This window comes from Porites lutea, chromosome 2 (genome assembly GCF_958299795.1).
Source record: "Porites lutea chromosome 2, jaPorLute2.1, whole genome shotgun sequence".
In the NCBI taxonomy this organism is placed as follows: Eukaryota; Metazoa; Cnidaria; class Anthozoa; order Scleractinia; family Poritidae; genus Porites; species Porites lutea.
Window position 1 is genome coordinate 51506122 of NC_133202.1, and position 15348 is coordinate 51521469.

The window sequence follows — 15348 nt, forward strand, 5'->3', positions numbered from 1 at the left end:
AGAAAAACAGCGAGGGATTCTTTGAATTTCTAGTCTTAGCACCTCTTTTATGGAAGTAAAGGTTTCATATCTATTATTTCATTTCTTCACATTATTAGGCCATTTCCGAGTCCCCCCGGGCCTCTGTTTCAAAACGAGGATAGGTGCTCAGCCTTTGATACGGAAATCATTTTTCATTCTCATGCAAATAAAACTCATTTTCACAAGAAAGGTTGTGAACCTTGCCTCATTTTGAAAGTGAGGTTTTTTGGAACTCGGAAGTGGCCTATTAGCTACATGCATGTACAATGCTTCATTCCATGAACAGAATGACTCCGTTAGGCCCCGCCCAGACGGGCAGGCTGAAACCGCATAATAATTGCTTTCGAAAATATATCCTGTTTCAGTCGACAACACGAATTCGCAAATCCATCGGAAAGAGAAAAAAGACTCTTTTCTAAGGCGGGGTGTCACCCACGCTTGTCTGTTTTCTCGAGCTTATTAATTAATATTATTACTGAGGTCTAACGTCCTTTGGCAATACTGTCTTTTAATATCATAGCAACCTCTGAAACATGTTCTGATAATGAAATAATTTCTATTATGACCCTAAAATATCACTTGGCTTTTGAAATTTCGTCTCACGAAATCATTAGCTTTTAAAATTTTCTAATAAAAACTCGGCCACAGTGACATCTGTACGTGAGAATGGATGATCTTCGCTGTTCACTTTAGAGTCAGAGATAGGAGAGGAAAACAAACAAGTCATAGAGCTATTCGGCCAACTCAGTGTTGTACCCAATAGACCTTTTTACCGATACGGCGGCCATATTGAATTAATTCGATTTAAGGAGTATTATAGGATGTCCAGGGGCATGAGCACATTTCGTTTGTATTTTCGGGCGCTTTCCGGGACATTTTTTGTTAAAGTTTTCTTAGAATAAGATTGTAATGGGAAAAAAGATCCTTGTGCCGTGTTTAGATGTGTGTGTGTGTGTGTTGTGCCATTTTTTGGAGAGAGTTTACAAATACAACCACGCGGAAATGGAAGACAAAACCCAACCACAGTGAAAAATTCTGGATTACTTGAGTTTCTCAAGCTTACCAGAAAGCGCCGCTGAACTAAACAGACCATTGTGTTTTTCTCTTCATTCATCTTTCCCACACAAACGGTAAGTAAACGTGATTTATAATTTCTTCTGTTATCTAAAATTTGTTATTTAAACCAACACACAATGTAGAGAAAACATTTCCGCGAAAACAGCAACACGCCGTTGCATTTTAAATCTACACGCGACGCGCCATTATGATCGTTCATTCTTGATCGTTCAATGAGCACCATTATTTAATATTTCTCGGGTATACAACCCATTAAGGCATAAATAAATTAAAGTGAAGTCTTTTGACAAGCCTCGTTTCCATACTGTAATAAGCAGGGGTCTCAGATCCTCTCAGTTAAACCCGTTTTTAAGCAAATTCCCACGCTGGGACGTTTTCGGACTTTTGTTACGTTATCAATTAAGGTCTAAAACAGTTGGCATATCTTCTGTTGCAGTTGGTTCTACGTTAACCTACTTTTTTCCCACAAAATGATGGACTAAATCAGTTCCATTCATGCACTGGTATTTTGCGAAAACTGTTGGCACTTTACAGTATTTTAAATAGTCCAGTTTTATACATTCAAGTACATCATTCTACACTGACAGTTCTTTTTGCAGTGTGGGTGCATGTTCAAATTAAATCTGCATGCTATATATATTTTAGCTAATTATAAAGGTGCCCACTCCTGCGATAACCTACTGTTGACCTTATTAATAAATAACATGGCTTGCGGCTGCTAACTCGAAGCTGGTTGTACTTTCCTCTTAGAGAAATGAAGGAGGCGGTGCGGAGGGAAATTGGTAGTTATTAACAAACGGGTACATTGGTGTAAAGCTGGTATCACCCAGCGTCTCTTTATCGCCTTCATCAACGATAGACGCTCCACCGCTAACACACTCTGCGTACGAAGGAGGAGCTGAAATCAAAATCAAGAAATGTTGCATTTAGCCAAGTCAACTCGTAGTCACAGAGTTCTGGAGCCTTTTTTTTTTCCCTTTGCATTTGGTATGCTGATTTGACGACCATAAAAAATTATTTCGAAACGATATACGGAAAAAAAAAATCATTAAAACAAGTATTCTTATTCGTAATTGCAAATGTTTCAGTATACTCAGAACCAGCTTTTCTATATTTCTTAATACATTATGCAAGATATAATTAAACTTTACCATTCGAGATCGACTACGAATCCACAAACAGTCTACCAGGGCGGTCTACTTAGTTTCCCTAAACTGCTTATCGTTGACCACTTGCTGTGCATTTTTTTTTTCTCCTTAATTGTAGGCTCATTTGTCTACCCACACAATAGCTAGGCGTGTCAGTTTTCCAGATCGAATTTGTATCATTAAGTGTTGGAATTTTTTTTAACAAAACAGCAAATTCACCAGTGAACGCAGGATCACTCAGGCTGTCCCTTGTTTCTGCAGCGACAGCGGGAAAGAAGTCTGCGTTAGGGGGTAGGGGCATCAAATATAATGCTGCGTTTTACTGTAGTTGACTGGTTATTTTCGGAGGGCCGCTTCTTTCGGGGGGAATGGAGGGGGGTGGGGGGGGGGGCGTTACTACCTGGCTCAATAGGTGAAGAATAAAGTAACGTTACTTTCGGGTAGCTGTTATGTTCAAGGAGGGGGGCGGGGAGGCATTACTTTCGGAATTCTACGGTAGACAAGATACGGAATTTTCCTAACCAATATTTGGGTACGTCTGTGCATGGCCACCATACTGTGTAGAGGCTGGTGGATAAGCTGACGCTTGTTCAAATTCTGCCAGTGGTGGAGCACTAGGAGTCAAAGCAGCACCTGGAGGCGGGAACTGGGCTGGAGGAGGAGGCCGATACGGAACTGAGCCAATGGTGATGGGAATTTTTTTAATGTGTAATGCTGAGATGAAGGTTGCATCCACTTTAACTTTCAGCTAATGTAAGATGGCAAGAAAACTAAATAAGCCACAGGACCGAATTGATCTACAATTATATCACATTTAAACGAGTTTCTAAGTTATACCAACCCAGCACCCTTCTCAGTAGATGTGTGAGAAAGACAGTGGGAGGAATAATTGTTTATTGGTCATTCCAAGTCATCTTATTTGAGCATTTTCAGGGTTCGTTTGCCAATGAAAATGAAGGTTTTTAAGAGGTAAGTGAAACAAACCTCGGCAGTGAAAATCATTTGTTCCTTGCTAGCTAAGGTCTCTCAGGGTGAAAGAAAAACGAGTAGATGAAGGAAAGAGAACTCCCTCCTTTCTCTCATTTTTTCGCGATGAGAGGCCTCAGCTTGCAAGGAAAATTATAGCTTGGGCAAGTGAGGTTCTAACCTGTACTTAAAAAACTTCATCAGTCACCTCAGATTCAAGAGTACTATCATTATGGCACTGGTAGCAAATGACATTCGTCAAAACACATCAGGCATTTTAAACAAATCAACTAAATGCCGGACAGAAAATGAGTAAATTACCCTTAGAAAATACGACACTTTTATGCAACTGCAACCCATCGTGGTTGGGGGCAGAGAGGGGACTGGAAGTGGTACTATTATGCGAGTCTCTTCCCCAGGCTTCACTCCTTCTTGAGACGTGGTCTCGGCAACCATTTCTTCTCGTTGTTTTTGTTTTCCTAGAAATAAAATGAACATAATGATGATGATGACGAAGATAAAGATCATAATGAAGATGAGAGTCAAGAAGGGATCATACATGAAAAGGGACCGGTCATTATTAATCGCCTGGCGGGGCGGGGGAAGGATTTAAGGGGGGGGGGGGATCACTTGATTTTTGGGAGAACAAAAGGGGGGATCAGTCGTAACTGAGAACTCAAAAGGGGAGATCGCTGAAAACTTTGGAAGGATTCATGAGAGGGGGGACCACTAAAATGTACTTGGAAAATGAAGACATGGGGCGAGGAGTATGGCGAAAGTCATCAAAAGTCATTAGGGCGGATCTCTTCAGTGAAGTAACATTCAAAGGGGGGATTGGCTAAATTTCACCTTGTTTAGTTCCAAATCCTCCGCTCCCCCTCCCCCCAGGCGATAATAATGACCGGTCCCTAAGAGAGCTAAAGCTACCACATAGGCCCTATTCCTGAGGTTAGCCTTCTCCGGTCATTTTCAGTAACAGACCAAATGGTACAAGGAGACTCAATTTCTAATAGTTTTTTGAGTTTCACAGCAGTAACTGTAAAATTTGTTAAATTAATTCAGTTTAGTACTAAATTTTTATATCTGCTGCTCGCTACGCTCGCAGCAGACCTATTTCACTCAGATGCCAGTGTGATCCTCGACGCTTGTAGTAGCTCACTTTGCCTTGCTTTCGTGTGGATCAGCAACACAGCTGACCTTTGCAACGTTGGCTCAAGCACGTGCTTTCTCTCCAGCGTCCTTTTGCGCATTTCACAACCCACTAGAGCGACTTGACAGTTCGTGTTGAAAACCTTCTGTGTTTGGGAAGTATAATTTGTACTGCTTTGCGCTCCCGTGAAACTTAAGGAGTTGTTCGGTTTTTTTCTTTCAAAGTATCATTGATTTAAAAACGTTGTTAATGCGAAAGGAGAGATAGAAAGTGACCTACAGACCGAATCACGAGTAGAGCCGATTTTCTCTGATCTATGACAAACAAACTGAACTGAGCGAATCTGCTGGCAACCTCGTTCCCAGGGTTCTCCCCTATCCGTACCTGCGGAGCGAGACGGGTAGGAGAGAGAACCTGGGAATAAGGTTGATTTGCTCGGTGGCCAATGTGCCAAACGACCCTTTGTGGTCACAGAAACAAATAACTGATGGAATGTGCCTTGTGGGCAATGAGCCAAGCAACCCAACTGAGTCAAAAACAAGGCGAACTCTCCAAACGTAATCTGCAGAATTATGCTGAAGCTTTGCAAGAAAGCTCGAGCGATTCTTTTCAGAGTATTGACAGTAGTGAAATTATCCTTCCTCTACACTATAATAAAATTTAGACATTAGTACTCAAAATCTCCCAATATTTTCTCCAAGAATTAAGAAATATGATAACTAAACCCTTTGCTCGCAGCACTTCACCTTCTAAAGGGAACCACTAGTAACAGTAATTATACGTTTTTATTTTTCAGATTTTGAAAATTTTTCCTAGGAAAAGAAAGCTAAAGAAGGTATACCAAAATTTGGTATCATTGTCTGCTTGCTAATGGTGGTACATGCAACAAAAGGCAGCAAGTTGTCAACTATTAACAGCGGGTAGGGAGCCTATATTAGGATTTTTTTTCATCGCCAACAAGAGGTGAAGCATTAATTAAACCTCTTTCCTAGTCTTGGAGGCTTGATCAATATATATTTCACACCGTAACAATGATATAGTAACAGTTAGAAGTATTTGCAGATTGAGTGCTTCCCACTGCCAGTCAAAACAGAGATGGCATTTAAATTTGGAATCAACCTTAATTAGCTACTGAATAATTCCTCGTTCTTAAGTGTGAAACTGGTTCTTTAAAACCCACCACCAGAAGCAATGAAAACAGTGAGTTGAAAAAGTTGTATCTCCAGCCCAGTAACCTCATTTTTTGAATTATTGCTAAAGACTGCCGATACACCAATAGATTCTCCAGGACAGTAACCTCCTCTGTCAGTATAGACAGTAGTACTGAGTGGACCAGATATACAGCACAGGTATCCCACATCACGTTCCTCTTGGACCTGACAAGGTTGCTGATGAAGTAAGAGTTGAAATATGTACTGGTATTAGATTTTACTGTCACTAATTTCTGGGCATTTGGAGAGAGCCCTTTTCTTATCATTTACTTTAGGGTAGCCCTTTCAGAGGCTTAGCCAACTGCTATTAATAGGGGCCCTAAGGGACTTTCCTCATTCTCGTCCCCAGAGCCTCCTGGGAGCCTGAGCACGAGGACCAGGGGGCTCTAGGGACACAAGATTTGAAGTCCTAGATTTTAGGACTTCCGGTCATTTCCGATTCAAAAGGAAGTTGGAGGATTCTCTTTCAAAAGCTTTGAATCACCTAAATTTACAGTCTTATTATTGATACTTCGGCAAGAGCAGATGAAAATTTCTTTCCCTGGATTGATATTTGCGCAGTACAAATCAATAAATATTATTAAATATTCAATAAATATTAAAAGCAAGTGAACGCCATTAGAAACGTTGTAGAAAATAAGAAAAGATCTGAAGTCCTAAATTCTAGGACTTTAAATCCTCTTTCCCCAGAGCCTCCTGTTCCTGGTGCTAAGGCCCCCAGGAGGCTCTGGGGACGAGAATGGACTTTCCTTTGCCAGTTTTTGCACTCTCACGATGCAAATACTCTGCCAGTTTTCTTCCAAAATTACTCCTTCATTATGGCACTTTAAATAATAGGATACAACTATAGCCTCAGTCATGTATACTGAGTAAAACCATGCTGCCATCGTAACGATACTTGGAAAATGTTGTTCCTGTCAAAACCATTTTTTATTCCGAATCACAAATTAAAATTGAGTCTACCAAAATTTGTCTCCTGAAGTTTTCCTAGGTCCCATGAAAAAGGTTATAACAATAACTTAGTAATATTTTCAGATTTCCTCTCTCTGTATTTTCTCATGGGAAAAAAGCTTTGCAAGAGTAAGCACAGACCCGATACATTGATTCGCTATGGAAAGATCATTATGTTATTGAAAATTTAAACAATTACCAGAAGCAGAGGTGTATTGATGTCCACATATTCCAACATAGTGAAAGCTGCTTTGGTCGTGATATCAAATCTCCATGGGCGGTCAACAATTCCTTTTAACCAGTAGCGAACATAGCCATACCTTGCTTCTACTGAGGTCGGCATATTGATGTTTGGGATTAGAAACTGAAATGGATAGGAGTAATCACCAGGCTGGACAACTGGGTCTTCACCACGCTGACCTGGAGCTGCCAATCAAAGTAGGTAGATAGGTACACTTGGTACTGTTGGGTAGGTAGGTATGGTAAGTATTCAGGTAGATATGAAGAAGAGCACAGGTAGCTTGGAAGCTAGGTAAGTAGGTAGGTAGGAAGGTAGACAGGCTGGTGGGTTGGCAGGATATAGGTAAGTGGCCTGTAGGTACGTCTCACTGAAAGGTAGGAAGGTAGGTATGTAGGTAATTAGGTAGGGTTAGGAAGGTAAATAGCTAGGTTTGTGAGGTATAAGGTATAAGGAAAGTACTATAAGTAGATGGGAAGAGAGGTAGACAAATGGGTGGGTCATCCTGGTGCAGCCTTAAATTGAACAGGTACAAGTCAGTTAAGTATCTCATACAACTCTAGAGACCCATGGAAGACCATCATTTCTAGCCGACGTTTACACATTTCAGGTCAACAGACGGTGTTTTTTAAAACAGCTCTGACTGGAGATTTTAACACGCCGGTATGCTCAATCCCCCATTCGGGAGTCGGGACTCAAGAGTGAATGTCTACAAATATCGAGCAACCGGCGGCCAGTTTTTTGAAAAGGCCGCTTCGATTTGGAGAAAATCGGGGGAGGGGGAGGGGAGAAGACGGAAACACTTGCCCGAAACTTCCGCGATTCTGGGGTCAATTTAATTAAACATTTGCAGGTGTAATTGACAAGAGTAGCCATTGTTTTAGGGCCCGAAACCAATAGCTACACTAGTAAATTACACTTGTAAAGGTTTTATTAAATTGACATCTGGAAAACGCCCTTTGATATTTTAAGGTTCCGTTCGTTTATAAATTGACAGCTTGTCAACATAGCCGTAAGTAACGTGAATAAGATTTGTTAACTTTTTTGTTCTCTTTGAAACGTGCTCCAAACGATTGCAGAAAAATATATTAACGTAGCTTAATGATCCAAGAAGGTTTAAACTCCCAGCAATTGCTGCAGAATTTCTCCTCGTATTCAATTGAAAAGTTTTAAACGTAACTTCAGCCAAAAAACTCTCGCCGGAAAAACTCGTCAAAACGTCAGGGGCACCCAACGACTCTTCTCTGTAGAATATCTGTTCGGAGAAGCAATAATTGCCTAGACTTTTTTATAGCTTGAGGATGGCTAAAAATCTCTAGGTGATCGCCCCTTTCACGTTCACTTTCAAAACTTATCTAATGATTTCCCTTCGATTTTCTGAAATTTAGTTCTTCGCAAGTCACTCTCCAGGTTAAGCTAGTTTTCGTAGAAAAAAAACCTAAATATTTCCGATTAAAAAGTGTGATGGAGAGAAATTGCTTTGGGATGACCGAACGGATGCAAATTCTATATAGCTCCTAGAGGTATGAAATTACTTGGGGTAGCCTAAAAAATGTCTCTATGCATTTAGGAGGAATCTGTCGTTGGATGCCCCTGGCTATTAAGCTAATGGTGCTGTCAGGTGCAAAAATGATTATTAAACCGTTCTAATTGACAATTTTTGCTAGTTAACAATCCGCATACCGTATTTATTCGATTGAACGCCGCGGCGTTTATTAAAGTTTTGGCGTTTCCAATGTGGCGTTTATTTCGAAATCAACTTTTTTAAAATCACTGACAACAGTTATTGTAGATCGTTTGTAAATATTATGTAACTTAACGGTTCCAATGTCTCCCTTATTTTGCTGGGATGGAATCGTAAATGTCTGGATGGTGTAAATTACCAAGAAGTTGTACCGAGGTTTTTTTTTTATTATCCTCTAGTTAACGCCGCATTCCTCTGATTAGGTGCGACGTTTATTCGAGGGCGACGTTTACTCGTAATTTTGCTTCCATCTGCGGCGTTTGATCGAGGGGGAGTTTATTCGAGGACGGCGTTTAATCGAATAAATACGGTATTTAAAAATGGCGTTAACGGAAAGATAGGGGGAGAGCCAACGGGGGCACTCAACGACTGTTTTTTGTAAAATGTATGTTCGGAGAAACAAAAATTGCCTAGAAGTTTCTATAGCTTGAGGAAGGATAAAAATTTCTAGAGGACCGCTCCATTCATGTACAGTTTTCGAAACTTATCTAATACGATTTTCTGAAGTTTAATTTTTCTTATTTCACTCCCCTGGTTTAGCTATTTTCCCTGGAGAAAGGAAACCTAAAAGTTTCGGAATCGAAAATGCGATGCAGAGAGGGATCAGAAAAATTCTCACTTTCGTAAAACTTTAGATTGCAGCTAAAATTTTTGGGAAAATAATACTGAAGCCCTTGTAATTTCGAAACGACTCAATTTGCCCAAGGATGACCGAAAAGATAAAAATTGTTTAGCGCCACTTAGAATATGATTTCTAGAGATCTGAAAGTACTGTATTTATTCGATTAACGGCCCTGGCGCGCTAATTCGGGGCTGGGCGCTTAATATAAATTTTCAGCATTCTCAGCAAGTGTAGTACGTTTATTTTGCAACAAAACAATAAATGGTAATAACAAAACGCGAAGATGTAACAAAGCAAGGTTTCTGTAAAATACTCTGAAGAAAACTCCGTCTTCGGGGAAGTCTCTTATTAAAACTTATTCAATTTTGGGGGGATGGAAGGGGGGAAGTGGGTGGGGTGGGGGTGGGCGCTTTATTGAGTTTGAGTGGGATCGGGAGGGAGGTGGGGTGGGGTAGGCTCTTATTCTAGGCTGGGCGCTTATTAACTTTTTCTGCCTTTAGGATGGGCGCTTATTCGAGGTGGGCGCTAATTAGAGGTTGGGCGCTTATTCGAATAAATACGGTACTCTTCAAAAGTTTTCAATGCATTTATAACTGTCCTTGGATGCCCCTGAAACGTCGCAAAAAAATTATTTGTCCGAAACAATTAAGTCCAACTATGAGGTTTGTAGAGCGATTGAAGTGGAAGATGTTGGAAACTCAAAGCTATTTTCGTATTATTTGCTCCGTAGACCTGGAAACACGTCTTGGCCAAGCCTTGTCCCTGAAAGAACCTTAAGATCCTCAACAATACATACTGTAAAATTTGCAATAAATAAAGAATCTTTTAATTTTAAAGAGTCAATAAATCGCTTGTCCACGACAGCTTTATCTAGCTGTCGAGTACCGGCGCCGTACTTGCGTCGGATGTAATTCCGACAAACAGTCCAATTTTTCAGTCAGATCCGCACACTGTCATTCCCAAGAAAATGGCCTCCACCGGTCTCCACCGCTATATCTCCAATGATACTTTGAAGGGGCGAAATAACAACGATGCAATGATAAATCAATTAAACTTAAATCTAAATTGTACAATAACATTCGTCTGCTTCTGTCCACTACTAAAGAACGAAAGTAAATGATATAGCAAAAGAACCCACTTACCTACCGTGTGGCGCGAAATTTTTGCGGGAGTTTATTTTTGCTGATTGGTGATTTTTTGTGTTTTGCGGGAACAAAGTTGTGCGATTAGGACAGAGTGGTTTTTCTTGCAGGGAATTAATTTTTTTGCGATTTTCAAAAAGTACCCACTTTCCAGCATTGATAATATTTTCGTTTTCATTGAGTACGTGCAATAGAAATATATATTTTCAAACAACACTACGATACGGCGTGGGTTTTGTTTCTGAACGAAAGAGACAAGTTGTAAATGATCTGTACAGCCCCCGAAATGACTCCGACCCGGGAATGATCCCCAACTGGACCCCGAAATGACACCGACCCGGAAATAATTCAGAGTTGAGAATCAATTTCGGGGTCGGGATCATTTCGGGGGCTGTAAATAACAGAGTAAATTTTTGCTGAAAAATGTTTGCGGTTATTGTTTTTTTTGCGGATCGCTGAAAAAATCGCAAAAATTAGAACCCGCAAAAATTTCGTGCCACATGGTATCGGTCCCGCTTGTGCCAAAGGTTAAGAGCAAACCAAAAACGATGCAACCACGCGAATCCCACTTGACTCTCAAAAGACGCTAACGCAAAAAGACGCTGACGCGCGCTTTGATATCCGCGTGGGGACGCCAAAATACCTCTTTACAAAAACCAATAGAAAATAAGGTCAACATGGTAACTACGCCAGTAACTAGGATCGAAACACGAAACATAACAAAATTAAAGAACGCAATTGTTCTTATGTCCTGCCCTTTACAGTAATGATGACGTTTCTATTGTTCACGCCTGCAAGAATGACATGGTTAGGATGTCGTAAACCAGAAAATGACCGAAAGGACCGCTTAGGTTGATTTTGTGACACTTATTGTACAGTCATACTTCGATACTCTTTTTCTTTAAGTGAGTTCCAGCTGTTTTGAAAGTTATGGACCAAAAGACACTCGTTAAGCCCGGATGAAGTTATAAGGGGCGTATAACTGTGTCACTTGGAGAGTTTTCCAGACACGAGTTTATCATAAACAAATCTTTGATTGGAAACGATTTGTCAGACACAAATCTCTTTGGGAGAATTAGACTCAGTCAACAAACAAGCAAGTTTCCCTCTGCAAACGACAGAATCAACGGCTAGCCTATCACTAGCAGAAAGATGATCGATCACAGAAATTCACCAACAATTAAATTCTGGGGTGCTAACGTATTCCCTGCTCACAGATGTCCTTCTTATAAAGTCGTTTTTGTTGAAGTATCGTCGCAATAGTTACCAAAAAAATGAGTAGAACTCGCGAGCGCGAATTGATCAAATGTTTTATTTTCTAAGGCTTACTTTTCCGCTTATAAAATGAACTTTATATGTCAAAAGTGAAAGAGAAATAGCGAAAAATTACCACTTGAATCAAGTCTTTTTCTTGTGGTTTAGAATAAAATGTTATCGAAACTGAGAATATTTTGATTTGTTTTTTTGATTTTTCTTGGAATTAGCTGATATATGAATCAACTGATACATGTATCAGTGAATTCTAATTAAAAGTAAAGACCAAGGAGAATTGCACCAAAAGTGCACACCTTAGTTTATCTGTAACTGAAAAATTACTCAGCACTGTAGCTGCGCTCAGACAAGAAGGTGTCATCAATGTACCCCTCAGTTGATGGATATTGGGATACTTAGTATTGAATTTGAGGCACTTTCCCTACCACAATAATAATAATAATAATAATAATAATAATAATAATAATAATAATAATAATAATTTATTATTATAAGGGGCAAAATAGCATTTGAAAATGATCTAATGTGCACTGACAAAAATATATATAAAATTTTACGTAAAATCTCCTCAGAAAAACTAAAAATTTGGTATAAATCTCTCTATATCTACAATTAAAAAGGCAATTATAAGATTCGATTAATAAATGTATTGTAACTTAGTAATTCAAATGATCTTAAAACGTTAATTGATAAGTCAATAATAATCGTAAATCTATAAATAATAAGCTAGTTTAAAAAGTTAACTTTTTAGTTTAGCTTCGAAAGGATACATGCTTGTTTCCATCCTTAATGCATTTAGAAGTTTGTTCCATAGATATACACACAAAGATAACAAGTAATCAGAGGCATACTGGGCAGGAGCGTTGCGTGACGACACTAAAAACGGCTGTGTAGCAGACTATCAGAGGCATAAATGGAGAATAAATCGAACAAAATAATTTGCTTAGATAGGAAATGAAACTGACGCAAGAATTTCTTGAAGAAATTGAACAAAGAAAGTCAAGAAAACAGAGCACCAATAAACCTCCCACCTGAATAACATGCTGCTAACAGATGACATGACGAATGCGAAATGAAAAAGGTTTCATTGAATATTCAAAATTGTTTCGTTGCAAAAAATGACGAGATAAAAAAGAAAAATTGTACGAGTTTCGAGTGTTTATAATTAGCAATTATTTGATGAGGTTGAGTATGATGTTAACATTTATATTCTTCGCATCATACCAAAGCCGAATCCAATAATTGCTTCGTTACTCATTCACCTCGATCGATATTAAGTTCTCGTCTTCATTTTCCTGTTTATCGGCAAGTTCAGGATATAAGGGATGTTAATTCTAGCAGATAATTATTCTTCAAATAGCACATGTCATCCGTCGAATTGTGTATTCTTCCTGTTCTTGCTATGTTTTGAGACAGTACTTCGACTATTTCTTTTTCGTGAGGCGTGTGAAATGTTCCGCTTTTTCCTACTGCCCTACAAAAACAAGGCTCAGACACTTTGATCATTCGTGTGAATATAAACTTACTCGACAAGCAACACTTATCCTGATATTATCATTGCTTTTCTGGCATTCTGCACGTCGGACAAAATGAATAAAACCCAAACTGACCTTTACCGAACAATGTTGCTAAGGTATCGATGTAAGTTTGGCTGTTATTATAGTGTCTTGTTCTCCTGTTCACTGTGTTCACTCCAGATCCGTGGTCTCCGTAGGTTTCACTGGTTTCACTCCAGTGTACGTGAGCTTTACCATGAAATTCAATCCGTACGCCTCGCAGTTTTAACTCCTTATTCACTTTGAGACGGAGGGTTCCATTAATTGCCTCCCCTGGGTAAAACGTTCTTTTCCCTCGGTCAAATTCAACGACGAAGTAATCATCTTTGCCCATGGTTTAACAACTGACATTCAAACAATGTTTAACCGTAATTACATGCATGATGAGTGTGCATTTTTGGATAACTGATCACCAGCCAAAGTAGGGAGGGGAGGGTTTCAGAGGGTAGGCTCGTAATATGTGCAGAGCGCGAGAAATGACTGTTTTAATACTTTGCATGACGAATTCTTCCTTATTCGTCCGAAACTACCGTTTTTATAAAAATCCCAGGCCGAGCCAAGTCACAGCTTGACCAACCAAGCAAACCGTGATCTAAGACGGCATAAGGGTTATGGAGGACAAGAGAGTAGTTCAATTCTTTTGGGTTTGATTTGATTTTTTTTCCCAGGAATATCCATGACATTCTGTACTTTTCAACTCAAAAATTGAAGATCAGGATAAAGATGCGCCAGCCAGGCTTCTTGCTCGATGTTCCCTGTAAAGGCTGAAAAATCTCACAGAGTTTGACTTTAATCAATTAGTTTATTCGCGTACATCTCAGAAAAATACCTTGAATACCTTTACTTCACGTTCCAAGATATACGTAATTTGGATAGATCATGTAGTTTCGATTTTTGCTGTAATTACAATCAAAATCTAAAATTCGCCAAAACGGCTTCGGAGTGGCTCTAGAAGTAAACTGACAGTAAAAAACACAACACAAACACTATGTAAGTCAATTCTATTTCGAATCTTTTTAAAAGGCAGAACTTAGGACGTTTTCTGTATTCCGATACACTTTCCTGTAATGCGCAAATTAAACAAGAGAGAATGAACTTCTCCTGACTCAAACGACGTTAAGGCTGTCTGTGCTCAAGCCAACTAAACTAAAAGTGTATGAAATTAATAATGTCTTCTGGTATCTAAAGAAGTGCATATTATTCGTGGCTTGTGGGCAAAGCTTTAAGTCCAAAAAGCCAGAAATCAGTGTTTAGGTTGCGTTCTTCAGTATTGGATGATTATAGATGATGCTTTCTTTAGGTCAACCTTTTATGAATGGTCGGCGCAAAATTTTTGTACCTTCGTGGCCCTTTGGTTCTTGGTGTTTCTGGATATGACCGATATCGGTCAGTGATAAATCTTTAGAAGGCATCGGACCCAGTCAAACCCTTAAATTAGCCCTGTAATTACTCCACGAGGAATGGAATAATAATGAGAACTTTATTTGTGTTTTGCAATGCACAATTGTAAATCTCGCTATGTATAGGCAATTTACAATTCAGGCTGTTGGAGATGGAATTATTAAAAAAAAAATCAAAATTGTTATAATAATAATAATATCCCAGTTGTGCGATATAATTTTTGTATCATTGACTGGAAACTTTCTGAACTGAGGTAGATTGACTCAGAAACACGCAAACTATTGAACATGCACAAGACGTTACATCCTAAAGCAGATGTGGAAAGGCTTTACATCACGAGAAAAGGCCTGATTGATATAGAAACAGCATTCAAAACAGCAACAATTGGGCTCGGTCACTATCTGAAGCACAAAGAGGGGCAATATCCAAAGCAGGCGCTTGAACATGAACGATCTAAAGCCAAAAAATCAATAACCAAGTAACTATGCCAGAGTTTGAGAATTGAGAAGTTAAATCAGCCTCAAAAAATGCTTAAGCCTTTAAACACATGTTCAAATCCAAGGATAAACAGAGGGGCTACTGGTAGCACCTCAAGACCAAGCAATAAACACCAGAAACTACCAGGCAATAATATGTGGCCAGCAAGGAGAGACTGATGCAGAATGTGTTCTCAACATGAATAGACAGTGGACCACTTGTATCTGGATTCGTGGTATTAGCCAAAACAGAGTACATCTCCAGGCACATATCCCCATTGGAGCATCTGTAAAGATCATGATATCGAGATTACAGACAAATGGTATTTGCACGAGCCAGAGACTGTGATACGCAACAAAGATAACAACATCA

The 15348-nt window shown here is 39.4% G+C and overlaps 1 protein-coding gene across 1 annotated transcript; it reads right to left on the reverse strand.

Annotated features, from left to right (window-relative positions):
* Positions 1 to 520: 520 nt before the first annotated feature.
* Positions 521 to 13471, reverse strand: LOC140928972 (arrestin domain-containing protein 3-like). Its single transcript, XM_073378784.1, has 6 exons — positions 13153 to 13471; positions 6724 to 6950; positions 5543 to 5750; positions 3534 to 3691; positions 2769 to 2994; positions 521 to 1996 (listed from the first exon to the last, which is right to left on the reverse strand). The coding sequence occupies exons 1-6, from the start codon at positions 13430 to 13432 to the stop codon at positions 1845 to 1847; spliced, it is 1251 nt and encodes a 416-aa protein (XP_073234885.1). The 5' UTR covers positions 13433 to 13471; the 3' UTR covers positions 521 to 1844.
* Positions 13472 to 15348: the final 1877 nt, after the last annotated feature.

Coding starts and splice junctions, on each gene's coding strand:
- LOC140928972 (XM_073378784.1), bottom strand. CDS start 13,432: ATGGGCAAAGATGATTACTTCGTCGTTGAATTTGACCGAGGGAAAAGA. Junction 5,751..6,723: donor TCAATACACCTCTGCTTCTG/GTAATTGTTTAA, acceptor TTACTTCATCAG/CAACCTTGTCAGGTCCAAGA. Junction 2,995..3,533: donor AAGTGTCGTATTTTCTAAGG/GTAATTTACTCA, acceptor ATCTTACATTAG/CTGAAAGTTAAAGTGGATGC.